The 26,857-nt window shown below is 42.5% G+C and overlaps 1 protein-coding gene across 1 annotated transcript in view; it reads right to left on the bottom strand.

Moving 5' to 3' along the window:
- Window positions 1-26,857, bottom strand: part of loxl4 (lysyl oxidase-like 4) — a 60,388-nt gene that overhangs the window by 24,768 nt on the left and 8,763 nt on the right. The window contains exons 5-8 of the mRNA XM_021580870.3: window positions 8,194-8,232; window positions 7,702-7,915; window positions 7,195-7,372; window positions 213-367 (exon numbers count right to left, since the gene is read on the bottom strand). Coding sequence (XP_021436545.3) covers window positions 213-367; window positions 7,195-7,372; window positions 7,702-7,915; window positions 8,194-8,232 — 586 coding nt within the window. The remainder of the gene's footprint in view (window positions 1-212; window positions 368-7,194; window positions 7,373-7,701; window positions 7,916-8,193; window positions 8,233-26,857) is intronic.

Genomic DNA, 26,857 nt, shown 5'->3' on the forward strand with positions numbered 1-26,857 from the left:
AAGCAGCAAGCAATGCAGATGTAGAAGCACCGTGGCTAGGAAAACCTCCCTGAAAGGCCGGAACCTATTTAAAAACCTAGACTGGAACCAGGCTCTGAGGGGTGGCCAGTCCTCTTCTGGCTGTGCCGAGTGGAGATTATAACAGAACATGGTCTTATTGCTTAATTATATAATGTAAAGGTGTGTGTGTGTGAATGTGTGTGTGCTCTAACCGTGCTGTCCAGGCCAAGCTTGGGGATGTTGCAGCGTACTGAGGCATCCTGGGTGTGTTTAAACGTCCAGAGAGGGACATCTTGGAAGTAACAGTCTAGAATAGACTTCTCTGTCCCCAAACACTGGACACTGTTCATATGGATAGGACCAGTACCTAGAGAGAAAGAGGGAGAGGGAGAAGAGGGAAGATGAGAGCATGAACACACCACAACAACCATACATCTCTCTGTATCTTGTGTGGTACTTAACCTAGACCCGAGGGCATTGCAATGCAATCGCCCTAAACGGCCCTTATCTAATAGACACACCCACCTACACCCACAGTAGTGAAAGCTGAGGTTAAAGAGCAATAAACAGATAACGATCTCAGCCATTTGTTTGCGTGAACCGATTGTGTCTTCCCCACCACAACAGAACCCCAACAGCACCCCATCAACAAAAGGTTCCTATCTGTACTTAAGCAACAAAAGGTTCCTATCTCTATCTCTCGCTGTCTGTCTGTCTGCCAGAGTAGATAACAAGGCTGTACCTTGAGTACTCCAGAGATCCGACACACATCATTACCACCATTTTGTACTTTAGAAAAAACACACAAAAAAACACCCGCCACCCAGCCAGTACTTTTCAGAAAGAAAACGAGCAGAGAACACGTGCAAGCAAGAACAGAGTCAAAGCTGAATCGGAAGATAAAATACAGTAACACTTGAGTTAATAGATTGATGCTTCTAACTGTAAAACAACCTGTCAATGTGATGAAGGGAAGAAAGTGGGAAGAGTTCTCAAATTTAGACAGTAGGCAAGTACATTAACTTTTATTGATAAGTGTGAAAAGTAACATTGAGATAATGAGGAAGTACATCGAGAAGAGGGCTTGACATTGTTTTTTTCATTTTTTAAAAAATGTTTAGATAAATTAAAAGAAGGTGTAAGCTGGGAAGTTATTGAGTCACCACAAAAATAACATACAGGTGATTCTGACCAAAAAATCAGAGAGCTGAGAGAAAGCCGGTTGGTGATTGCATAATTAGGGATGGGAAAGTCCAGTCCTCGGTGGCCTGATTGGTGTCACACTTTACCCAACTAATCATGATCGTCACTTTAGAATGTAATTAGTTTAATCAGGATTTTCAAGGAATGAGCAAAAAGTGTGACACCACTCCAGCACCCGAGGACTGGAGTTGCCCATCCCTGTTCTAAATTATAGATTGTAGGCCTCCATCCATATTGGTAACAATGACTGGGTATACATCCACCCACATTAAATAGACTAAAGAAAACCCACTTCCTGAACCAATCATCTCCATATGTGTGTGTAGAAAACCACGTAAAATACCACTGAGTAGTAGGTCGATCAGAACAACCACAGTTTAACTTATCAAGACCAACACAGCTTCTGTGGATTGTGGATCTTCATTTTAAAAAGCCCATTTTAGCTGATTTGGGCAGTAGTTCCGTGAAAAAAGGCGGGTACGAAATAGATCCTGAGAAACTGGTTACGAAGAATCATGCACACAAGCACACACTAACAATCGGCCACACACACACACACATGGATGTATACCACCTCACAGAGTAAATAACATGTAGAAGTAAAAATACACCCGTGTTCGTCAGAATAGGAAACAGAGGCATTGTCCCTGTAATTTAAACCAATGATGATGAAAGTTCAAATGGCAGCTGATGAGTTTAGACATTGGTTTCAGTTTTTGACTTAACTTTACCAATGATTAAAGTAAAGTTGAGTGCTATAAACAGTCAGCAAATGTAAAATTCACTCCCACTAATTCCCCATTCACTGCTGTGTACTTTGTGCAGTTCCTGCTGTATCACATTTGTGTGTGCGTACATTCAATGATCTCCTTTCAAGGTCTCATTTTCAGAGGAGAAATGTTTTTGTGTAATCTTTAGACTAGTCTTCTTTCCCCGTGAGGTACAGTAGATTTGGTCTGTGAACCCTATCATATCTCATATCCAGTCAGAGCTCTGCGTGTGCGTGACCTTACAGCAGCTGATTTGCATGTGTGGTAATCCCTTTGACAGACGGTGCAGCGGAAAAAAACATGGCTGACGTACGGTAGTAGAACCCCCAAGAGGATGAAAGAGGCCTAGCTCTGATAGCGGTAGTGAAAGAGGCCTATATCTGTAGTAGATGGTTATGGATGACTGGCTATCAGGATGGCTAGTTCTATAGTTGGTGTCTCACATTACCACATTAACATACTCACAGTAAACACATACATTCAGACACACTGTTAACACCACACGTCTCTCTCTCACACACACACACCCAGTCACTCACACAAAGCTACAGTGGGGAGAACAAGTATTTGATACACTGCCGATTTTGCAGGTTTTCCAACTTACAAAGCATGTAGAGTGTGAAATTAGAGTCTGTAATTTGTATCATAGGTACACTTCAACTGTGAGAGACAGAATCCAGAAAAATCCAGAAAAATCCAGAAAATCACATTGTATGATTTTTAAGTAATTAATTTGCATTTTATTGCATGACCTCTACATGCTTTGTAAGTATCAAAACCTGCAAAATCGGCAGTGTATCAAATACTTGTTCTCCCCACTGTATATTTGTGTCCCCAAACAGCCCCACCCTAAAGCTACTGGGATCAGTACAGGCAACGTGCCTGAGAAATGTCACAAACCCTATGGTTGAAATACACACAGGCAGACCTATATGGCACACCCACACAGGCAGACCTATATGGTTTTTACTGCTCAGGCTTGGTGACATGAAAGGGCCTATTTGATGATTGAATGGACTTCAAATAGGATTAAACAGCTGAACATTAAGAAGTCCCACGGAAAGAAAAACACCATTAATGTTCCCTAAACCACGCTTAACTTCAGAGAGAGGGAAATACTAGGGTTCCCTCCTAAGCACTAACCAACTATTTGGGCTATTCTCACTAGCTATGTGGCCACAATCATCCCGCTTCCAGCTCCCTAAAGTCTTAAAGATTTGTATCTGTCTGCTTGATTGGCATGTACTGTATGTGCTAACATTAATTATAGCATAGTTTATTTATCTAAAAATATTTATTGTAAATACTATATTTAAACTAATGTTTAGTGACTGTACATTTTACGTGCATTTACTGCATTTATTGATACTACTGCACGACAGCAAACTACAGTACATAAAAACACCAGTTATTCAATGTACATTTCCTATTGTCTGGGTCTGTCTCTGTCGGTCTGTCTCTGTCAGTCTGTCTCGGTCTGTCTCTGTCTGTCTCTGTCGGTCTGTCTCTGTCTGTCTCTGTTGGTCTGTCTCTGTCTGTCTCTGTAAGTCTGTCTCTGTCGGTCTGTCTCTGTCGGTCTGTCTCGGTCGGTCTGTCTCTGTCGGTCTGTCTCTGTCAGTCTCTGTCTGTCTCTGTCGGTCTGTCTCTGTATGTCTCTGTCAGTCTGTCTCGGTCGGTCTGTCTCGGTCGGTCTGTCTCGGACGGTCTGTCTCGGTCGGTCTGTCTAATTGTGTCGGTCTGTCTGGGCCAGTCTGTCTGTCTGTGTCAGTCTGTCTATCTGTGTCGGTCGGTCTGTCTGTGTCGATCTGTCTGTGTCTGTGTGTCTGCCTGTGTCTGCCTGTGTCTGTCTGCCTGCCTGCCTGCCTGCCTGCCTGCCTGCCTGTCTGTCTGTCTGTCTGTCTGTCTGTCTGTCTGTCTGTCTGTCTGTCTGTCTGTCAGTCTGTCTGTCTGTCAGTCTGTCTGTCTGTCTGTCTGCCTGCATCTGTCTATCTGTCTGTGTCTGCATCTGTCTATCTGTCTGTGTCTGCATCTGTCTATCTGTCTGTGTCTGCATCTGTCTATCTGTCTGTGTCCGTAAGACTCTGTCCTGTCATCTGGACTCTTAATGTAGGTTTTTTCCAACAACATACATGTATACGTTTATATGTGGCCTGCAGAACTCAGTCGAAATTATATAGGACAGTTAAAAGTCTAAAAAGCAACATGTTATAGAGAGTGTTGGCAGATGTCCCCTAGTCCGGCTATGGCAGTAGTTAAGCAGCTGTTGCGAAAGTGTGTAATGTGTGTGTGTGTGTGTGTACAGCTGAAAACTCTCACACCCATCGCCCTGCCAATCAGGATATAGTTAGGGACTTGCATTTAAAACAGGGCGAGAGGATTAAACTATTAAATTTAACCTGTCATTTGATATGACAGCCTAGGAGGCTAGAGCTGCACGTAACATAGTAATGCTACAGGCAGGTCTAGGACTTAACACAGACATTGTAAGCATTCACACCCACACACTGGGTGTTACTGAAGCAGCAGCCCAGTGGTTAGATCAGGAGGAAATATTAACTTATTTTGGGAGAAAATTAAAAGCTTTTCACTTCGCCTTGACTCTTACGTGTTGTAAGAGTACAGACTGCTGGGTGCTACAGTATGTAGCAGCCTAAGATCTGGGACAGGGGTACTTTGATGTGGCAGTGGTGGGGATTAGGTTAGGATGGGTGTGGTTATAAAAGGCTACAGTATAGGTGCAGAAGGCTGATTGATACCAGAGATTGTTGAATAGTGAGAGATAAGGATGCTAAGAGCTACAATGTTCCCCACTCCTAAGGCTCTCTAGAACCAGGAGTGAAGAACAGTGGCTCTGCGTCATTCAGGGCAGGTGGGGCTCCAAAATGCAGGTGTTTCAGCCTACCTCAGTGCTTTCTATGATGGTTGGGCAGCCAGTGGAAAATATGGAGCGTAGGGGTTGGTAATGTCCTCTATTTGTGCCGTGATTGGCTCAGTGTTCTCACACTCACGGGACACTACGTCACTCATCGGGACACTATTCAAGCCCATTGGGTGCTGCCATAGACTTTAGAAGTGCACATCCAAGAAGGCTCAAGATCATTGGCCACAGATAAAATTACATCAAATCACATTATATCTAAAGTAGCTTTGATTGGACTGATCATGTCAACATCTTACTTTCAAAAATTAGCTAGCAGTCATCATCATGCGTCAAGTCGGCAATCTACTGGCAAATCCTTTTCCATCCTTGTCATGTGAAGAGAAATTATAGATAAAACATATCGGTGCTCATCAACCATTGGACATAAACATTACACAACAAGTTGGAAATCGCAAATTCAACAATGAGTGCTAAGGTGCCACTGCAGCCAGGTGTGACCGGGAGACCCATGAGACGGCGCACAATTGGCCCAGCATCGTCCAGGTTAGGGGAGGTTTTGGCTGTCCGGGATTTCCTTGTCTCATCATGCTCTAGCGGACTTCGGACTTCGGTCATCAGTGTTTCCTCCAACACATTGGTGCGACTATCTTCCGTGTTAAGCAAGCAGTGTGTCAAGAAGCAGTGTGGCTTGGCTCTCGACCTTCACTGAGTCCGTAGAGGAGTTGCAGCGATGAGACAAGATCGTAACTGCCAATTGGATATCACGAAAAAGGGGGTAACGCCATGGGCCACAAACGTTTGAATAAATTGTCCAGGCTGTCCATCCAGAATGACTTCTGCTGCATTTAAAACAACTGGAAACTCAGAACTGGGAAATCTCAGACTTATGAGTTCAAGACAACTGGGAATTTAGATAAAACTAGCTCCGACAGGGAAAATACGGAAAATTATTTTCAACGGTTTCTAACTCGGAAATCCGAGTCAGGATTTTGGGACTCCTTCTAGAGCCCACAAGAAGGACTGTTGCAATTCCTTCCTGTTCCAGTGAGCACAGCACAACAAGGTGAGTTCAAAATGTCTTGTATGCTGCTGCATAAATTCTTGCCCGGTTGGTCAGTTTGGTCGGACGGTCTGCTCTGGGCAGAGTCTGGGTAGTTCCATATTTTTTCAATTTCCAAATGATGGAGACCACTGTGCTCTTGGAAACATTCAACACTCTATAAATTGTTTTATACACTTCCCCAGATAATATGACTCATCACAATTCTATCTCAGAGATCTACAGACAGTTCCTTGGACTTCATGATATAGTTTCTGCTCTGATGTGCACTGTCAACTGTGGGACTTATATAGACAGGTGGGGTTCTTTCTAAATCATGTCCAAACAATTGAATTGGTTACAGGTGGACTCCACCAAGTTGTAGTGACATCTGAAGGATGATCAAGGTAAATTTGATGCACCCGAGCTCAATATTGAATGTCATAGGAAAGCGATGTGAATACTTATTAGATATTTATGTATTTTATTTTCAAAAAATTTGCTACATTTTCTAAAAACATTTTTTCACTTTGTCATCTAGGACAGGGAAAGACCCGTGGCTAGTTGGTAAGAACAGCTGGTGGCTGTCGCATATTAGGAAAAATATATATATTTCAAAAATGCACAGCTGTGTGTGCATGTTTGCGTGTGCACGTCTTGGTGGAGCTGAGATTGCTGATTCCATTCCTTTGAGGAGCTTTCGGCTGTGAACTGAGCCTATACGCTGAGCCCTCCAGCTGCCCAAGCACACACACGTGCTCACACACACACACACACACACACACACACACACACACACACACACACGCACACACGCACACACGCACACACGCACACACACATACAGCTGCAGTGACCATGGTGGAGAAGCGGGGAAATCCGCTAACAGTGTGTGAACCACAGATCAGCACCCTCAGGCTCACAAACAAATACATTCTCAGACCGTTCAGCGGCAGACGAGCGTAGAGTCCTAAGATAAGTCCTAAGCATGGCTGAAAAAGTTCCTCTGACTCACATGGAATCTTAAACAGCCTAAGGTACACAGAGTACAGAGACATATACATGGGTATATGGGTGTCTGTGCCTAAGACCCTGAACCCTATAGGGCAGGATGAAATGGAAGAAACTGGTAAAAACACAACTTCCATGTTCACGTGGCACAACCGGAGTGAACTTTCTCCTTTGCCAGTGAGAATAAAAGTCGAACCTCGACCCCTGTAGGACAGAAAAAGAGTCAGACAGAGAGAGACAGAGAGACAAAAAGACAGAGAATAACAGATAGAGAGGGAGTCCTACCCTACCTTGTCCCATGTAAGCTCCAGTGAGGGCCTCTTTGGCAGTTCCGAAGCCGAGCTCCCTGCACACCACGCTAGCTGAGACGCGGTTCCAGACGTGGTCTACAATGGTCCCCCACTTCCCCTCCTTCAGCACCTCCACCCGGCCCTCACCCAGCCTGGGGCCAGCCTTCAGACGCACCGGCTAGAGAGGGAGAGGAGAGAAAGAGCGAGAGAGAGTCAGAATGAGCGAGAGAGACAGCGAGAGACCGAAAGACAGAGAAAGAGAGTGAGAGACAGAGAGACAGAGAGAGACAGAGAGTGTCAGCATCATGTATGACTAGACTGTATTATTGTCTAAGAATGTTTTGTATCTTGTGTTTGCGCAGAACACAGGAAAAGTGTCTAGGTCTTGGCTCTTGGCACAGTGATGCATGATGTGTGTGTGTGTCTATGTTTTTATGTGTGTGTGTGTCTATGTTTTTACGTGTGTGTGTGTCTATGTTTTTATGTGTGTGTGTACCTGTCTCTTACCACAATTGGGTGGGGTGCCTGGGGTCTTCCAGATGACATACGTGCAAACTGAGGTCCCGGTACACACCTCGCCACCGCATGTCTCCCACTCTTACAGGGGGTGGGGCTATGTGGAATGGACAGCTGAGCGTGACACTCTGATAGGTTGGTCTCTGACCCCAGGCAGTGAACCTTCTCTACCCAGAAACCCTTTTTACGAGCCATGAGGCTCAGCCTAGGAAGTGGGAGAGAAGAGGTCATACATGTCATATAACGCTTTATAACACATAACGTGTGCATAGCTGACGTCTGTCATGTCAGTTCCATGAAGGAGAGGAACAAGACAAGAACTATCCAGTAACACTTCATTTAAACACTCTACATAATGCATTATAAGCACATTTAAAACTCACAAGGCATTATAATAGAACATTATAATACAAAATGATCAACATCTGGAGAAACAAATCATTTGTAGTTAGTTGAGATGTTCAAACATTGACTAGGTCTTACCTTGTGGATGGATCAGCAACCTTGGTGTCCCAGATTTTCCTGTGAAGAAACAGGAACATTAAGAAAGGATGTTAGTATCTCTTCTGTTTACTCGTTGAGGTTTCATGAAACACATGTTATTCCTGTGAGGTGAGATGACTAAATCTTGCCTACAGAATCAACGTTTGTAGAAGACAACTGTGTCATGTGTTTGGCAGTGGTGTAAAGTACTTAGGTAAAAATACTTTAAAGTACTACTTAATTTGTTTTTTGGGGTATCTATACTTTACTTTACTATTTATATTTTTGACAACTTTTACTTTCACTGCACTACATGCCTAAAGAAAATAATGTACTTTTACTCCTTACATTTTCCATGACACCCAAAAGCACTAGTTCCATTTTGAATGCTTTGCAGGACAGGAAAATTGTCTAATTCACCCACTTATCAAGAGAACATCCCCGGTCATCCCTACTGCCTCTGATCTGGCAGACTCACTAAACACAAATGCTTCGTTTGTAAAGGATGTCCGAGTGTTGAAGTGCCCCTGGCTATCCGTACATTTTAAAAAATCAAGAAAAGCCGTGCCGTCGTGTTTGCTTAATTAAAGGAATTTGAAATGAGTTATATTTTTACTTTTACTTTTGATACTTAAGTATATTTTAGTGATTACATTTACTTTTTGTACTACCTTTAGACTTTTTATGAAGTAGTATTTTACTGGGCGACATCACTTTTACTTGAGTCATTTTCTTTTAAAGTATCTTTACTTTTACTCAAGTATGACTATTGGGTACTTTTTCCACCACTGGTGCTTGGTTAATGCCACACAACATTATACCCCCACACACACACACAGTTTATTAGCCATATCGGTTGGCATGTGTTGTTGATGAACACAGATGGGTGAAGCATTCCCTACACCTCACAAACTGGCCTCACATTTGGTTAATATGGTCCATGCCACACAGAATTACAGCCAAACACATTGTCAAAAACAAAAGCCACCTTGGTGGGCATGTGCTGTTTGTGTACATGGACACAGACAGTACCAGTTATGTCCTAGAAGCATCTGTACCTGACATACTGGCCGTACGAATGTCAACAAGTATAAATACACTTACATAGACAAATATGTCCGCCTACAGAAAGGCCCATCTGTGTTGTGCTACAGTAAATCTTTGTGTGTGCGTGCATGTGTGTGCATAGGTGGTATTTTGGTGACCATGAGTGGCATAGTTAGAATAAGAACAAACTCATTTTTCCCTGTTCTCTCTGACCACCATATCCTGGCTCTCGCTGCTTTACTTTGGGGTGTAGATATTTGCATCAGGAATGTCTAGTCTAGGTCTGTGTGTATGTTTAGAATGAGTGGTCAGAATGTAGGCCTATGTACCACATATGTTAAGTACCGTCAGCTAAGCCAGGCTTCAAGGGAAAAACAATGATCTCTGTTGACAACGTGGGGGTATAGGTCTGCTCAAACAACTGGGTTGTATTCATTAGGCAACAACTCTAAGGAAACAGACGGAAACAGGGATGGACTACCTGTTTTCGTTTTCCATTTAGAAAGTTGCTAGACTCTTAGAAAAAAAAGGTGCTATCTAGAACCTAAAATGGTTCTTTGGCTGGCCCCATAGGAGAACCCTTTAAAGAACCCATTTTGGTTGCAGGTAGAACCCTTTTAGGTTCCATGTAAACAATCTTTCCACATAGGTTTCTACATGGAAACCAACATGGTTCTACCTGGAACCAAAAAGGTTCTACCTGGAACCAAATAGGTTTGCCTATGGGGACAGCCAAAGAACCCTTTTGGAACCCTTTTTTCGAACAGTATCCGTTTGGCCATAATGAATATGACCCTGGTGTGGTGTTGCTGGGGTGTTGGTAACATGACAAAATAAGAACTCTTAAATCACTCTTACTTGGCATCTTACAAGAACATTGCTGGTACAACAACATTTGTAAATAACTGGATCACTAGGAATGGATTCAAGAATAAACACTGGGCATTTTGAAACAACTCTTTAACCTAACCAACCATGCATAGGCTATATACAAATGTGACTTTGAACAGCTATGAGCGACATTGCTGGGAAAATGTTGAAACAAAACCCCAAACGCACACAAACAAACACTCAGTGTTGGCACACTTTAACCGTAAGAACTTGTCAGGCCGTCCGAGAAACGAAATAAATGAAAGACCCGAATGAACTTTGATTCATAAAACATTTAGGCCAGAGTCCATTCCTGACACTCCATCGAAGGCATAGCCAAGACGTGCCCAAAAGGAATCCCCTGTTGATTCTCTCTCTCTCTCAACAAACACACGGTCGATCAGCATCAAAGCAGCCGTCCCTCAGTTCCCGCAACAGGAGTGCCAAACAGGAGTTGAGGTAGACCACACACACACCTCAGTCAGTTGCACTTAGGGAAACAAATACATCTACAGATAACACAGCATATTTGGATTTCCATCATGAAACTAACAAACATTTCTGCCTTTCTAGTCACATACTACAAACAAGGATGTTGGAATCAAGAGATTCAAATTGTTATTAAGTAAGTGGTTCCTCAGCCATTTTTTTGGTCTACTTTATTCAACTTTTTGGTCCAAGTATTGATTGAACTAAAAAAAAAGCTTAGTTTTCCAAACTTAGCTCCAACTTGAGAACAGTGCTTTTAACATACAATGTTTTCAACTTACATATTTGACACACATGGTTATATTGTGCATGCTTATTTATACAGTAATTAATATTCAATATGTAGTCACCTGGGATTTTAACTCACAACCTCTTGGTCCATGGCATTCCAATCTTCCTGCTATGCCAACATGTCTGTGTAAATGACTGATTTTACCTGTGTTACACTTTGCACTTCAAAGCAAATAACTATGTTATTTATCATAGTGATTAAGGAGTAACATTAAAAACAGAGTAATATACCCCATCAACATCAGTCAACTATACAGAAAAGCCCAAAATTGCTGAAATAAGTAACTCAAATAATGATGGGAGAGTAGTCAGATTAACTGATAATTGACACAGACATGGAGATGTTTCAGGAAGATCTGAACGCCATGAACATAGAGGATGTATGTTCAAATCCCAGGTGAGGACATGTTGAAAAATAATTACTGTACAAATGAGCATTCACAATGTAATCATGTACGTGAAATATGTAAGTTGAAAACTTTGTTTTTTTAAGTGCTGTGTGTAACTAGTTTCACAGCCTTTTTTTGTTGGTAAAATGCCCAAATAACAATTTATAGTTGAAAGAACATATGAGCCAAGTTGACAGAAATTTTGGAGCTAAGTTTGGGCCAACTGATTTCTCTTAGTTCAGGTAACACTTCGGCTGAAAAGTTGAGTAAACAAAAAAAAGGCTGTGGAACCAATTACTTACTAAAAAGAGTTGAAACAGCCAGTTCTCTGTCAGTAGGTCACTCGGAATAGCATACTATTGGGAGTCAACAACCAATCATATTCACCTAAAGAAAACTGACATCACGCCCAACGGGCCAATAGATAACGAGCACACCCTTGAAAGCCCCGCCTCTGTGGCTATAATACCAGGGCTCATATTCATTTTCAAAAATTCTTTGCTCTTCAGCTTGCCTGAAAACAGAAAGTCACATAAACTCTTCAAGCACACGATGACTACGAGATTCTGCTCCAACTTAGGTGTCTGTTAGTGGGGAGAGACAAGTCGTCCCCCAAGATTAGGGTTCCCCAACTGGCGGCAAGTGGGTTGTTTTATTTGGCCCCCAAAGTTTTCTGAGCAAAAAAATAATATTTATTGGTATAGAGCACATTTTTTTTTTGTTCGACATAAAAGACTATAAAAACACCAGGAAATCAGCTACAAGTGATTTTAATTTAATACATTTGTTCCCAAGTATTCCTACGCATAACACAGATACACGTGATCATATATAAATGTAAGGAAGGTTTGAAATTATTATTTTCGTCAAACATTATATCTGTTTGGGCTTCTAGTGATCAATTTTCAGTCTACAAATTCTTTGTAATTCTTTTCCGGCCCCCGAACATCCGCTCAAGTAACAAATCGCCCCGTGGCTGAATCTAGTTGATGATACCTGTCCTAGAAGTTGCGAGTTTTGGGTCTTGGTATTGTTTTTTTTATTTTGTAGAAGCTGACTACTTTCTGCTCTGCTTGTGTAGCCAGTGCTCCTTGCTTGAGTAAGATGGCCAGCGGTAAGAAAGAGTATGTTTTAAAAAAGGCTAGAGGCCAGGACAGAGAAGCAGCGCTGGTTGGAGTTGATAGGGGTGTCATCCCAGCCAAGTGAGGCTCATTCCAGTGTCTCATTCCAGTTTCTCTGGCTTGCTCTGGAGGGTTTATCTTGCTCCTTTGCACCCCAGTATCTCAACTTGCACATTCATCTTCTGCACATCCTACCATTCCAGTGTTTAATTGCTATATTATAATTACTTTGCCACCATGGCCTATGTATTGCCTTATCTCCCTTATCCTACCTCATTTGCACATGCTGTATATGGATTTTTCTACTGTATTGTTGATTGTATGTTTGTTTAATATACGTGTAACTCTGTGTTGTTGTATGTTTCTAACTGCTTTGCTTTATCTTGGCCAGGTCGCAGTTGTAAATGACAACTTGTTCTCAACTAGCCTACCTGGTTAAATAAAGGTGAAATAATTAATTAATTTGTAAAGTTTCAGTGATCATTTAAAATAATTAATCTAAAGATATATATTTTAAAAAGTCTGTCCGATTTCAGGGACTGTCAGCTTAAGAGGCAGACACAAGCTTATACTACACTAAATAAAGCATTATTTGAACAACCGTGCAGAAAGTGTGGCTTCACATCGAACATTTTCAAAATAGTATGTTTTCAACAGGATTTGATCTCATAACCTCACGTCACTAAAAGTTCCATAGTTCCCTACTCTACCTGCTAAACTACCGGTCTGGTGAAAAACACTGTACAAAATCCTAACTATATTTGTAACTAAGGTGTCCAGTATTTATTTATTTTTTACATTTTTTCTATTTCACCTTTATTAAACTAGACAAGTCAGTTAAGAAAAAAATATGATTTACAATGACCTGCTATACTATCCTGTCTGTGGGGAAAAGTATGAAGGCGACAGTGGTGGCTCAGTGGGGCCCTACTCCCCAAGTATTTACTGTGACAATAGGGCTCACAAGTGGCTCGGGTCAATGGGGGCAAGTTACTGGATGCCGAATTCCCCAAACCTAGTCTGGGCTGGGTATCAGAATGGTGGTACCACAAAATTTTGTTCAGGGGTATCGAGAGTGTGGTATCGTACAGGTGTGAGCATAATAAACACAGTTCCTTTCCCACATTCAGACACACGGTTGTCCAGAGTGGTGGATATGAAAACAAGCATGACAGAAAAACAAATGATCCCAGTCCTCAGGGTGGAGCTCTGCCCCTTCAGGAGATAATGTATAGGAGACTGGCAGCGGGCATGCGCAATTTCATCATGGGTGATGAGGAAGGTAACGAGGGGGTATAGTCTGTAGTTCGATGTGCGCCCTCCTTTTCGTGGCATCATTGCATCAATGGTCCCCGAATTCCTAGCTCCTGTCTTGAGAGAAGAGATTTCCTCTCTCCTTCAAAACAGGCTATTTGGGTGGCCCTCGTGTCAGATGTATAGAGCGGTTGGTACAGACGGTACTTCGTAGTTCCCAAAAGCAATGGAACGTTGCGTTCCATCATGGACTTGCATGTTTTAAACAAGGTTTGCAAGTTCAAAATGCTCACACTTCGTCTGTTATTGAAGTCGGTGCTTCCCAGTGATTGGTTCACGTCCATTGATCTGAAGGATGCGTATTTTCACCCCACAGAAAGTTGAGGTTTCACTTTGAGGTTGTGGTCTATGAGTTTCTGGTCCTGCCTTTCAGGCTCTCTCTATCTCCCCACACCGTTTCTATGGTGGTGGAGGCAGCTTTGACACTGGTGAGATGCTGATCAGAGTATTGGCATATCTGGATGCTTGGCTGGTCCAGAGTTGTGGGAACAGGTGGAACTCCACCATGACACACTAGTTTCTAATTTTCAGTCTCTGAGGTTCATAGTGAATCATCAGAAAAGCGGTTTGACTCCGGCTCAGAAAATTCAGTTTCAGTGTAATTTTGGTCCTGAATCATGCAATTTTGTCCGAAAAGAGAAGAGTCGCATTATGTCTCTGTCTGGCATGGTTTCAGTTGGGGCACTCTGTGCCTTTTTGCTTGTGCCTGTGGGTATTGTGTCTGATGGCCTCTATGATAGCTGTGGTGCCTCTGGGGCTTCTGTTGATGTGTCTCTTTCAATACTGGGCGATTGCTATGCAGCTTGATGCATCTCGCCACTGCCATCGGTTACTCAAGGTTCCCCGTCGTGCCAAAGGGTGTTGACTCCTTGGTGGGACGGGAGACTGCTGTTGTAGGGGATTCTCATGGGCTGGGTAGGGAGTGTTGTGTGTGGGCTACTCAGAAAGAGGGATTTGGACAACAGTGCAAAGGGTACTGCGTATCAATTAGCTAGGGCTACAGACTGTTTTGCTAGCGCTGAAACATTTCCTTCTGATGTTGGCGGGACAGAATGTGTTGCTAATGTCCGACAACATTAACAAGCATCCGCTTGTTCGGCGGGGACCCGTGAAGGGTTCCATGTCATCGGGATCTATTGTCCCAGGTGCATGGGATTGTTTGGCACCCACAAGCACAGATATGGAATCTGTGGTTTTGGACCCTGAATTGTTGAATTTGACAGATTGGGGTTTGAGTGTTTGTGTCACGTTAGGACACAAACACTCAAGGAGTTTCTCCTTTTCAGAGTTCTTTGGTGGACATTTTGATGTTCTTTCAAGAGGTTTTTGAGAATGGCCTTTACTTTTTCACATTGAAGGTTTATATGGCAGCCAATCTCGGCGTGTCATGTAGGGATTGACGGCTCTAACCCAGGGTGTCATCATCTGGTGGTGCGGTTCCTAAAAGGTGTAAGTCGGCTCAGACTAGTACGTCGGCTCAGACACCTGAGACCTGGCTTTGGTCCTGGACGCTCTGTGTGAGCCTTCGTTTGAACCATTGGAGTCTGAGGACCTGAAGGTCCTTTCCTACAAGACTGCCCTGCTCATGGCCTTGGATCACCACACTCTATCAGTACACATTCCTGTTAGGAATGTGTACTGGGGACACCAAAGTGTCTGGTGACTCCAAAGTGATGTTACAGTACGTCCTAACGCAGCTTTTGCTCCCAAGGTTATGCCTATGTCTTACAGGTCCCATGCTATGTCTTACAGGTCCCCTCCTCCGTTTGCTTGAAGTGAACAATGGAGGTTACATGGTCTATGTCCGGTGCGCACTTTATGCACGTATATGGATAGGACCAAGGATATCCACGTTCGTGACCAGCTTTTTGTATGTTTTACTAATCCAGCTTGGGGTAGGTCACTTCCTAAGGGAACGACATATGACATATTTTGGCCCCACACCGTCAGGGGATTTGGGCTCGCAAAAAAAAGCTGCACCAAATTGAGGAAATTAATGTGATTCCTGGTATTATAGCCAGGAAGGCGGGGCTTCCGAGGGCGGGCTCAGTATCCATTGGCCCGTTGGGCGTGACTTTTCTTCAGGCAAATATGATTGGTTGTTGACTCCCCATAGCATGCTATACCTCCTTTCCTCCTTCAGTATGATTTTTTTTGATAGTGCATTGTCATAGCCCTGATATTTTAAAGCAGCTAGAGTAAAGTCATGCTATGGTAAAGTGCTCACCAACTACATGTTACAAATACTTGTTTCCAGACTATGAAAGTTGTCTATGGGCCATGTAGGAGGGACTGAAATAAACATGTTTATTTAAATGTCTGTTAAGTTTAATATTATAATAGGCTACATATGTATGGGTTTCAAATAGCGCTTTCAAGTACCCAAATACACTTTTATCTAATGCTAACATTAGCATGTTTTGACGTAAAAACAATGGATGTAAACTGACACCAGGCATGCTTATATTTAGCATACATAAATAAGCATCAAAATAACTTAGTCAATTAGTTGTGATCCCTTAAAAGTTTTTTTGTCCTTAGTCACAACTTTTTTTTTACCTTCAGAGAATTGTGACAAACATAGCTAGCTTGACATGAAAATGAGCATTAATGGTTGAACTATCCCTTTAAGGCAGTGGTGTCAAACTCATTGCATGGAGGGCCAAATGTCCGTGGGGTTTTCCTTTTAATTAAGACCTAGACAACCAGCTGAGGGGAGTTCTTCACTAATTAGTGGGTTAAGTTCATCAATCAAGTACAAGGGAGGAGCGAAAACCCGGAGACACGCCCTCCTATGAATGAGTTTGACACGTGCTTTAAATTAAGGCCAGAAAAGTTGAATTACATGTGTGAGTAATGTTCAGGCAGACATATACTGTAGCAGTAAGGTTTGTTGTTGATTGAAACAGACATACTCTGCGAATTGAATTGAACACTTATTCTTAAACTACACACATAAAATAACTTGAACAGGTCTTCCCTGCATCACCGTTGTTACACGTTCGTAACCCAGATAATCGACACACATATTCATAGGCACGCACACACACACGCACACACACACACACACACACACAGGGGAGAGACACACCAATCAAACCAACTGTTTTCTCTCACCAGAAAATCACACTGACAATGAGTAAATTGAGCACTGAGGAAAGAAAAACACGTTTCGGCCTTATACTAGACTCTACATTTGATTCAATTATGGTATATTTCATTGAACTTTGGTTGAACTTGACCTAAGTTCACTTAACTTCAACCTAATTTTAAAGTGGCTTTAGGACATTAAAAGGCACTACATAAAACCCATGTATAATTACTACTATTCTAACTTTATTCATGCTACTTCTTCTGTCTTTATAGGTATTTATGGTGAGCTCTCTCTACAGTACACAAAACGATTGCACGAATCCCTCTTTCTCTGTAATGATTGCGCAGATGTTAGCCAGCTAACTAGTGTGTATATTATGAACACTTGTATGAACACACATTATGAACAGGTCGAATCAGGTTGAGAAAACAGACTTACTGTTCCTAGACTACACCTCTGACTCAGTAATGGTGTGTGTTTAAATGTGTTTAACCTCTCAAGAGCCCCAGTCTTCCTTAATAATCAGTGTGTTCGAGGCCTCCACCCCTCATTTACCAACCCACAGGGAGAGGGAGAGCAAGAGAGAGAGAGGCTAACGATAGGGGGACCTACCCCTGTTGCTAAATGACAACAGTCACCCTGCTGTTTCTGTTTTCAGCACCGTCACACTCCCTTACTTTCTTTACTGCCTTACTGCTTTGCCACTTTCTCTAGCCCCCCCCCCCCCCCCTCTCTCTCTCTTTCACTTCATCCCTCTCTCTTTATCTCTCTCTCTCCTCTTACTCCTAGGAAGCTGTAGAGTATCTCCCTCCCTTACCATACAGTGCCAAAAGAAGGAGTACTGTTTGAACCCTGAATATTAATAACAACCACTTTAACCACCAAAGGCTTTGTCAGGGTAGTGGTTGTTGGGAACCACCGATCTAAGCACAGTTTTCAGTTGCGAATGTGAAGTTACAGAGTTGCATAGTCTTTGTCCTCCTATCATATCAGGATAAACTTTTTCCATGGAATCAGAGATGACAGCCTATGAGCTCCTCCTTGGCTAGGATGATATCTTACACAATGAATGCAGTATGACATACCCATCAAAACAAAAAGCTATTTAAATTACAACTTGGGCTGAGCACCAGGGTTCATCGCTTCTCCACAACCACATAAAGCACAGCCGCAATACATAGACCAACATAAATTAAAAGACGGCCACATAAATTAGAGACGAGCTCACTTAGGATCACTCAGATTGCTTAGATCTGAGACACAACCAAGACTGAATCGGACACACAAAATGTCACCCTAAGGAAAATGATACTTAGGGAGAGCTGAGCTGAAGTGCAATTAAACAAAATGGTGGTTGTAGGTCCTCAAATCTCCAGAGTGACAGAGAGAAACAGACGTTGCTGACACAGCGGGCCAAAGTAGGGCCCAAACTATAATTGGATAGCATCAGTGGCTCAGTCCCTGCCCTACACACTCTTCTTCACTCACACATTTACAATGCACGCATGCAAACATACTTACACAGACACACAAATGATGCACACATACATACTGTACATACACAGACACAGACACGCACAAAGGATGCATGTACACACACACACACACACACACACACACACACACACACACACACACACACACACACACACACACATACACACACACAAAGGATGCATGTATACACACACACACACACATCAACGGACACACACACAGCTATAATTGGGACGTTTTTTCTCTGGCGGCAGGCAGGGCAGAAATCCTGAAGAGCCTTACTCCTGCCCAACCTATAATTACACCATCTTCAGAGTCTCATCCAGACCAGGAGAGATGGACAGAAGCCAGGACGGGACAGGAGCCAGGAGGAGACAGGAGCCATATGCTCTGGTCTGGTCTGGGCTTTCTAAGAATGGACCAGAGACTGTCTGGTATGTATGTCAATCCATGCCATGTCATGCCAGTCCATACTGGGCTCTGCTCAGTTAATTAAAGGTGCAGTCTATAACTTTCATTTCAAGTTAAGTAAGTGCTATTTCTATTTAGCTTCTTCAACAACAGTGTTTGAAGAAAGAAAGTAATGAAAGTTGCAGACTGCACTTTTAAGCCATTTCAGTCAACCAACCATCAGACACTCAATCACACAATCTTAGGATGTGGGATATTGGGCTATTCATAAAAACTGTTATGTCTTACAATTATCAACCAACCAGGGCTAAAATACTAATAAAATCTATTAGAAAAAAAATGTAATAGAGCAAAACTGGCCTTGATAACTATATAGACTTTAAACATGTATAACTGTAATGAGGTGAAAAACGATCTGGCCGTTCTAGGTCATATCAGAGTAATGTGATGACAGGTCTAAAGCTTTCATCAGCTGGACCAAAAGGCATACAAACACTTGGGTACTGTTCAGTAGGAAGGAAATGAAAGAAAATGCTTTGAAACAGATGGGAGTTTTGCCAATGAGAATGTCCCTTTTTGTTGTCAGTTTCCAGAAGTTTTCTCCCATTTGTGAACCCAACATCAGGTCAACCCTAGGACACAAAGACAGAACTGAATCAAAACAGATAGCCATCAAATGCCATCAAAAATGTCATTTAATTTAGTAAACTCAGAATGCAACAGAGACCTACTGATGAAAAAACAAACCGGACAATGGCCGTATCCGAATACCCGTACAAGTAGGCATTTTGGGTATGCGAAATAAAATGTTTTATAGTAGACTGTGACATTTCGAAAAATGTGCATGCTTTAAATACCAGGTTGTCATACTCACTTTTACTTTTCATGCAGTAGAATCAAAGATGATCTACTATATTGATAAGACAGCTGAGTGAGCACTCTAACAATGGAAATACATGTCCTCAATGATTGAAGGCAGGCGAGATCAGGTGGGACTATTATAAGCCAATGAGAGGGCAGAAACACAGGCACAGTTTTCTAAAAGTTGCCGGAATGCACGTGCATCCACTTATATCAGTACTTATATCATTTGTAACGGCCTAAACATTACGAAATGTATATTTGATCAAATAAGCCTCACGTAATTTGACGCTCTCTCATAGACCTCCATACAAAAAAAAAGGGCTTATCTCACGCTGATAGATTTTGGGCGGAGTAAATCCTCATGCTTCATCTATTCCTCTCTTGTAGAATTCACTGCACACTATTGAGGAAGAGAGTCATCTTTTCAGATCCACCTGTGTTTGACAACAACTGTTGTCAGCTGATAATGAGATAAGGGGACACACTGTACCTCAATGAACGAATGGCGGGAAACAACACAATTACACATTAGATGACGCATTCTCACTATGGATGAGTCTAGTATGTTAATACTTGTTGCTAACTGCATACATTTTAACTAAAGCATATGTTCTAAATAGTATGTCTATGATACCCAGAATGCAGTTTTATTAAGTAATAGGCAAGACAGATTTTGGACAAGGCCATTGGACTAGCATGCACTTGTGAAAACCGGACAAAGAAATGTTCCTGAATATATCGACCTCTCTTAGTTTTTTTCTTCTTTATTCCTTACTTTCTCTTTCTTTTCTTGAAAGCCTTGGTGTTTCTGTTCCTTTGACCTCAGAGGTTATAAAACAAGATGCCAACAGAAGTCAGCTGCCTGTGAAGGCTTCAGGCCAAGTCCTTCAGGCTACACCAATCTTGTCCTCTTCACTCACCACTCCCTCTCCCCCTTCCTCCCTCTCCTTGATGCGTAGTCAGACTCAGCTCCATTCAAGGAATACTGCGAAAGCTATAACTACCCCATCTATCCTCTTCTCTTTCATCTGCTGTTCTGTTTAGGCAGAAATTAAGAAATGCATTTCACTGTACTTGTGCACATGACAATCAGTGGTGTGAAGTACTTAAGTAAAAATATACACAACACAAATATAAACGCAACATGTAAAGTGTTGGTCCCATGTTTCAAGAGCTGAAATAAAAGACCCCAGAAATGTTCCATAAGCACAAAAACCTTATTTCTTTCAAATTTTGTGCACCAATTTGTTTACATCACTGTTAGTGAGCATTTCTCCTTTTCCAAGATAATCCATTCACCTGACAGGTGTGGCATATCAAGAAGCTGACTAATTAGCATGATCATTACACAGGTGCACCTTCTGCTGGGGATCATAAAAAGCCACTCTAGAATGTGCAGTTGTGTCACACAACACAATGCCACAGATGTCTCAAGTTTCGAGGGCGCATGCAATTGGCATGCTGACAACAAGAATGTCGACCAAAGCAGTTACCAGATAATTGAATGTTCATTTCTTTAGCATAAGCCGCTGCCAACATCGTTTTAGAGAACGTGGCAGTACGTCCAACCGGCCTCACAACCACAGACCACCTATATGGCGTTGTGTGGGCGAGCAGTATCTGTGACCAACAAATACATATCTGTATTGTAACGGTTTTCTTGAGTCGAAGGAGAGGCGGACCAAAACGCAGCGTGGTGATTATTCATGGTTCTTTAATAAAGAAACTATACATGAATAGACTAACAAAACAAGAAATGTGAAAAACCAAAACAGCCCTATCTGGTGCAAACACAGAGACAGGAACAATCACCCACAAACACACAGTGAAACCCAGGCTACCTAAATATGGTTCCCAATCAGAGACAATTACTAACACCTGCCTCTGATTGAGAACCATATCAGGCCAGACATAGAAATAGACAAACAAGACATCCAACATAGAATGCCCACTCAGATCACACCCTGACCAACCAAAACATAGAAACATACAAAGCAAACTATGGTCAGGGTGTGACATGTATTCCCAGTCATGTGAAATCTACAGATAAGGTACTATTGAATTTATTTCAATTAACTGATTTACTCATATGATCTTTAACTCAGTAAAATCAATGTTGCATGTTGCATGTTGCATTTATATTTTTGTAAAGTATACTTTAAAGTACTACTTAAGCAGTTTTTTTGTGTCTGTACTTCACTATTTATATTTTTTGACAACTTTTAATTCAGTACAAAAAAAAATATATATGTACTTTTTATCCATACATTTTCCCTGACACCTATAAGTATTCTTTATATTTTGAATGCTAAGCAGGACAGGAAAATTGTCTAATTCACCCACTTCTCAAGAGAACATCCCTGGTCACCCCTACTGCCTCTGATCTGACAGACTCACTAAACACACATGCTTCGTTTGTAAATGATGTCTGAATGCTGAAGTGTGCCCCTGGCTATCCGTGAATTTAAAAAACAAGAACATGGTGCCACCTGGTTTGCTTAATATAAGGAATTTGAAGCCAGGAAGGGACAGGAGCCATATGCTCTGGTCTGGTATGGTCTTTCTTTTGATACTTAAGTATATTTTAGCAATTACATTTACTTTGGATACTTAAGTATATTTAGAACCAAATACTTTTAGACTTTTACTCAAGTAGTATTTTATAGGGTGACTTTCACACTTTCTATTAAGGTGTCTTTCATTTTTATTCAAGTATGACAATTGGGTACTTTTTCCACCACTGGTGACAAAAAAATGGAAACTTTACTGTGGTATCCAGGCCTGATGCAGTGTTGACCTGGCTGACCTGGCTGACAAATAATTGCCTATAGGGGTGAAGGGGGTGAAGGAAGGAGTGAGTGAGTCATTGAGCAGCATGGAGTATTCGAGAGAAGTAACACGCACTGCTGTTCTGGGGTTATGAGTGGAGCTCTGCAATTCAGAAGCCGGATGGGAGGGAGGGAAAAGGGAGCCAGTCCAGGCGCATGTAGCCAGTACTTAAAAAAAAGCTCATACCAATCACTGTGCCCCCTCATATTTATCCTGTAATTTTTATTTATTATATATATAAATAACTAGCTACCAAGAACCTCTTTCAGACTATCAATCAAGTTAGAGTAGCTTGCTTGTCTAACTATATTAGCTGGAAAGCCTGCTGGCAAGGTTGGTAGACTTTAAAAAATCTAGCAACTACTAAATGTACTGAATAAGACTCACATTACCTTCAATCTTTAACCCAGATTTTAGCAGAGATACAGAGAAGCATATTTACTTCCTTTAAAAAAATTACCGCCAGTCATGAAGTTAAAGACCACTCAAGGGGAGTGCTTAGATATGCATAGAAATTCCCAAACCATCCATACTTTATGCCCCCTCAGAGTATTGGGGTGCTTGACACCCCTGGTGTGCTTCCATACTATTGTAGCCTATACTGTGTAAGAGTATTAACGGCACTTCCTAGATTGGGTTGGGAGCGGAAACAAAATAATTCCCTCTGTCACAGCTCTCGCTCCGATCTTGTGGAAGTGTTTTTCTAGTCGGTCACCATCTCGTGGGCCGCAGTTGATCTGGAGTGCACTGTATCCTGGGTGGGCAAGCTTTCATTTCGGTGTGTTGGTGGGGGAGATTTTCCCACAAGGTGTTTTTGGAATGATATGATTTTGTGCACATTGTAATATATATATATATATATACTGCGCCTTGCGAAAGTATTCGGCCCCCTTGAACTTTGCGACCTTTTGCCACATTTCAGACTTCAAACATAAAGATATAAAACTGTATTTTTTTGTGAAGAATCAACAACAAGTGGGACACAATCATGAAGTGGAACGACATTTATTGGATATTTCAAACTTTTTTAACAAATCAAAAACTGAAAAATTGGGCGTGCAAAATTATTCAGCCCCTTTACTTTCAGTGCAGCAAACTCTCTCCAGAAGTTCAGTGAGGATCTCTGAATGATCCAATGTTGACCTAAATGACTAATGATGATAAATACAATCCACCTGTGTGTAATCAAGTCTCCGTATAAATGCACCTGCACTGTGATAGTCTCAGAGGTCCGTTAAAAGCGCAGAGAGAATCATGAAGAACAAGGAACACACCAGGCAGGTCCGAGATACTGTTGTGAAGAAGTTTAAAGCCGGATTTGGATACAAAAAGATTTCCCAAGCTTTAAACATCCCAAGGAGCACTGTGCAAGCGATAATATTGAAATGGAAGGAGTATCAGACCACTGCAAATCTACCAAGACCTGGCCGCCCCTCTAAACTTTCAGCTCATACAAGGAGAAGACTGATCAGAGATGCAGCCAAGAGGCCCATGATCACTCTGGATGAACTGCAGAGATCTACAGCTGAGGTGGGAGACTCTGTCCATAGGACAACAATCAGTCGTATATTGCACAAATCTAACCTTTATGGAAGAGTGGCAAGAAGAAAGCCATTTCTTAAAGATATCCATAAAAAGTGTTGTTTAAAGTTTGCCACAAGCCACCTGGGAGACACACCAAACATGTGGAAGAAGGTGCTCTGGTCAGATGAAACCAAAATTGAACTTTTTAGCAACAATGCAAAACGTTATGTTTGGCGTAAAAGCAACACAGCTGAACACACCATCCCCACTGTCAAACATGATGGTGGCAGCATCATGGTTTGGGCCTGCTTTTCTTCAGCAGGGACAGGGAAGATGGTTAAAATTGATGGGAAGATGGATGGAGCCAAATACAGGACCATTCTGGAAGAAAACCTGATGGAGTCTGCAAAAGACCTGAGACTGGGACGGAGATTTGTCTTCCAACAAGACAATGATCCAAAACATAAAGCAAAATCTACAATGGAATGGTTCACAAATAAACATATCCAGGTGTTAGAATGGCCAAGTCAAAGTCCAGACCTGAATCCAATCGAGAATCTGTGGAAAGAACTGAAAACTGCTGTTCACAAATGCTCTCCATCCAACCTCACTGAGCTCGAGCTGTTTTACACCTTTTTGAATCTCAAGAAATACAGATTTAACCCCATCTATGAAGATGGCCTGAGTTCTGTCGCTAAGATAATTCTGAAACCATAAACAGGCTGTATATCCCAGGCCTGTTTTTGGTAAATTCTTCAGCAAAACAGAATGATCAACAGTGTTGAATGACTTTGACAGCTCTTTTTAGCATCCAAGGCATTGACAAGATCAAATCAAATCATCAAATCAAATCAAATTTTATTTGTCACATACACATGGTTAGCAGATGTTAATGCGAGTTTAGCGAAATGCTTGTGCTTCTAGTTCCGACAATGCAGTAATAACCAACAAGTAATCTAACTAACAATTCCAAAACTACTGTCTTGTACACAGTGTAAGGGGATAAAGAATATGTACATAAGGATATATGAATGAGTGATGGTACAGAGCAGCATAGGCAAGATACAGTAGATGGTATCGAGTACAGTATGTACAAATGAGATGAGTATGTAAACAAAGTGGCATAGTTTAAAGTGGCTAGTGATACATGTATTACATAAGGATACAGTCAATGATATAGAGTACAGTATATACGTATGCATATGAGATGAATAATGTAGGGTAAGTAACATTATATAAGGTAGCATTGTTTAAAGTGGCTAGTGATATATTTACATCATTTCCCATCAATTCCCATTATTAAAGTGGCTGGAGTTGAGTCAGTGTCAGTGTGTTGGCAGCAGCCACTCAATGTTAGTGGTGGCTGTTTAACAGTCTGATGGCCTTGAGATAGAAGCTGTTTTTCAGTCTCTCGGTCCCAGCTTTGATGCACTGTACTGTACTGACCTCGCCTTCTGGATGATAGCGGGGTGAACAGGCAGTGGCTCGGGTGGTTGATGTCCTTGATGATCTTTATGGCCTTCCTGTGACATCGGGTGGTGTAGGTGTCCTGGAGGGCAGGTAGTTTGCCCCCGGTGATGCGTTGTGCAGACCTCACCACCCTCTGGAGAGCCTTACGGTTGAGGGCGGAGCAGTTGCCGTACCAGGCGGTGATACAGCCCGCCAGGATGCTCTCGATTGTGCATCTGTAGAAGTTTGTGAGTGCTTTTGGTGACAAGCCGAATTTCTTCAGCCTCCTGAGGTTGAAGAGGCGCTGCTGCGCCTTCTTCACAATGCTGTCTGTGTGAGTGGACCAATTCAGTTTGTCTGTGATGTGTATGCCGAGGAACTTAAAACTTGCTACCCTCTCCACTACTGTTCCATCGATGTGGATAGGGGGGTGTTCCCTCTGCTGTTTCCTGAAGTCCACAATCATCTCCTTAGTTTTGTTGACGTTGAGTGTGAGGTTATTTTCCTGACACCACACTCCGAGGGCCCTCACCTCCTCCCTGTAGGCCGTCTCGTCGTTGTTGGTAATCAAGCCTACCACTGTTGTGTCGTCCGCAAACTTGATGATTGAGTTGGAGGCGTGCGTGGCCACGCAGTCGTGGGTGAACAGGGAGTACAGGAGAGGGCTCAGAACGCACCCTTGTGGGGCCCCAGTGTTGAGGATCAGCGGGGAGGAGATGTTGTTGCCTACCCTCACCACCTGGGGGGCGGCCCGTCAGGAAGTCCAGTACCCAGTTGCACAGGGCGGGGTCGAGACCCAGGGTCTCGAGCTTGATGACGAGCTTGGAGGGTACTATGGTGTTGAATGCCGAGCTGTAGTCAATGAACAGCATTCTCACATAGGTATTCCTCTTGTCCAGATGGGTTAGGGCGGTGTGCAGTGTGGTTGAGATTGCATCGTCTGTGGACCTATTTGGGCGGTAAGCAAATTGGAGTGGGTCTAGGGTGTCAGGTAGGGTGGAGGTGATATGGTCCTTGACTAGTCTCTCAAAGCACTTCATGATGACGGAAGTGAGTGCTACGGGGCGGTAGTCGTTTAGCTCAGTTACCTTAGCTTTCTTGGGAACAGGAACAATGGTGGCCCTCTTGAAGCATGTGGGAACAGCAGACTGGTATAGGGATTGATTGAATATGTCCGTAAACACACCGGCCAGCTGGTCTGCGCATGCTCTGAGGGCGCGGCTGGGGATGCCTTCTGGGCCTGCAGCCTTGCGAGGGTTAACACGTTTAAATGTCTTACTCACCTCGGCTGCAGTGAAGGAGAGACCGCATGTTTTCGTTGCAGGCCGTGTCAGTGGCACTGTATTGTCCTCAAAGCGGGCAAAAAAGTTATTTAGTCTGCCTGGGAGCAGGACATCCTGGTCCGTGACTGGGCTGGATTTCTTCCTGTAGTCCGTGATTGACTGTAGACCCTGCCACATGCCTCTTGTGTCTGA

The sequence above is a fragment of the Oncorhynchus mykiss genome, chromosome 23 (assembly GCF_057628025.1).
Source record: "Oncorhynchus mykiss isolate SJ-2025 chromosome 23, ASM5762802v1, whole genome shotgun sequence".
Lineage (NCBI taxonomy): Eukaryota > Metazoa > Chordata > Actinopteri > Salmoniformes > Salmonidae > Oncorhynchus > Oncorhynchus mykiss.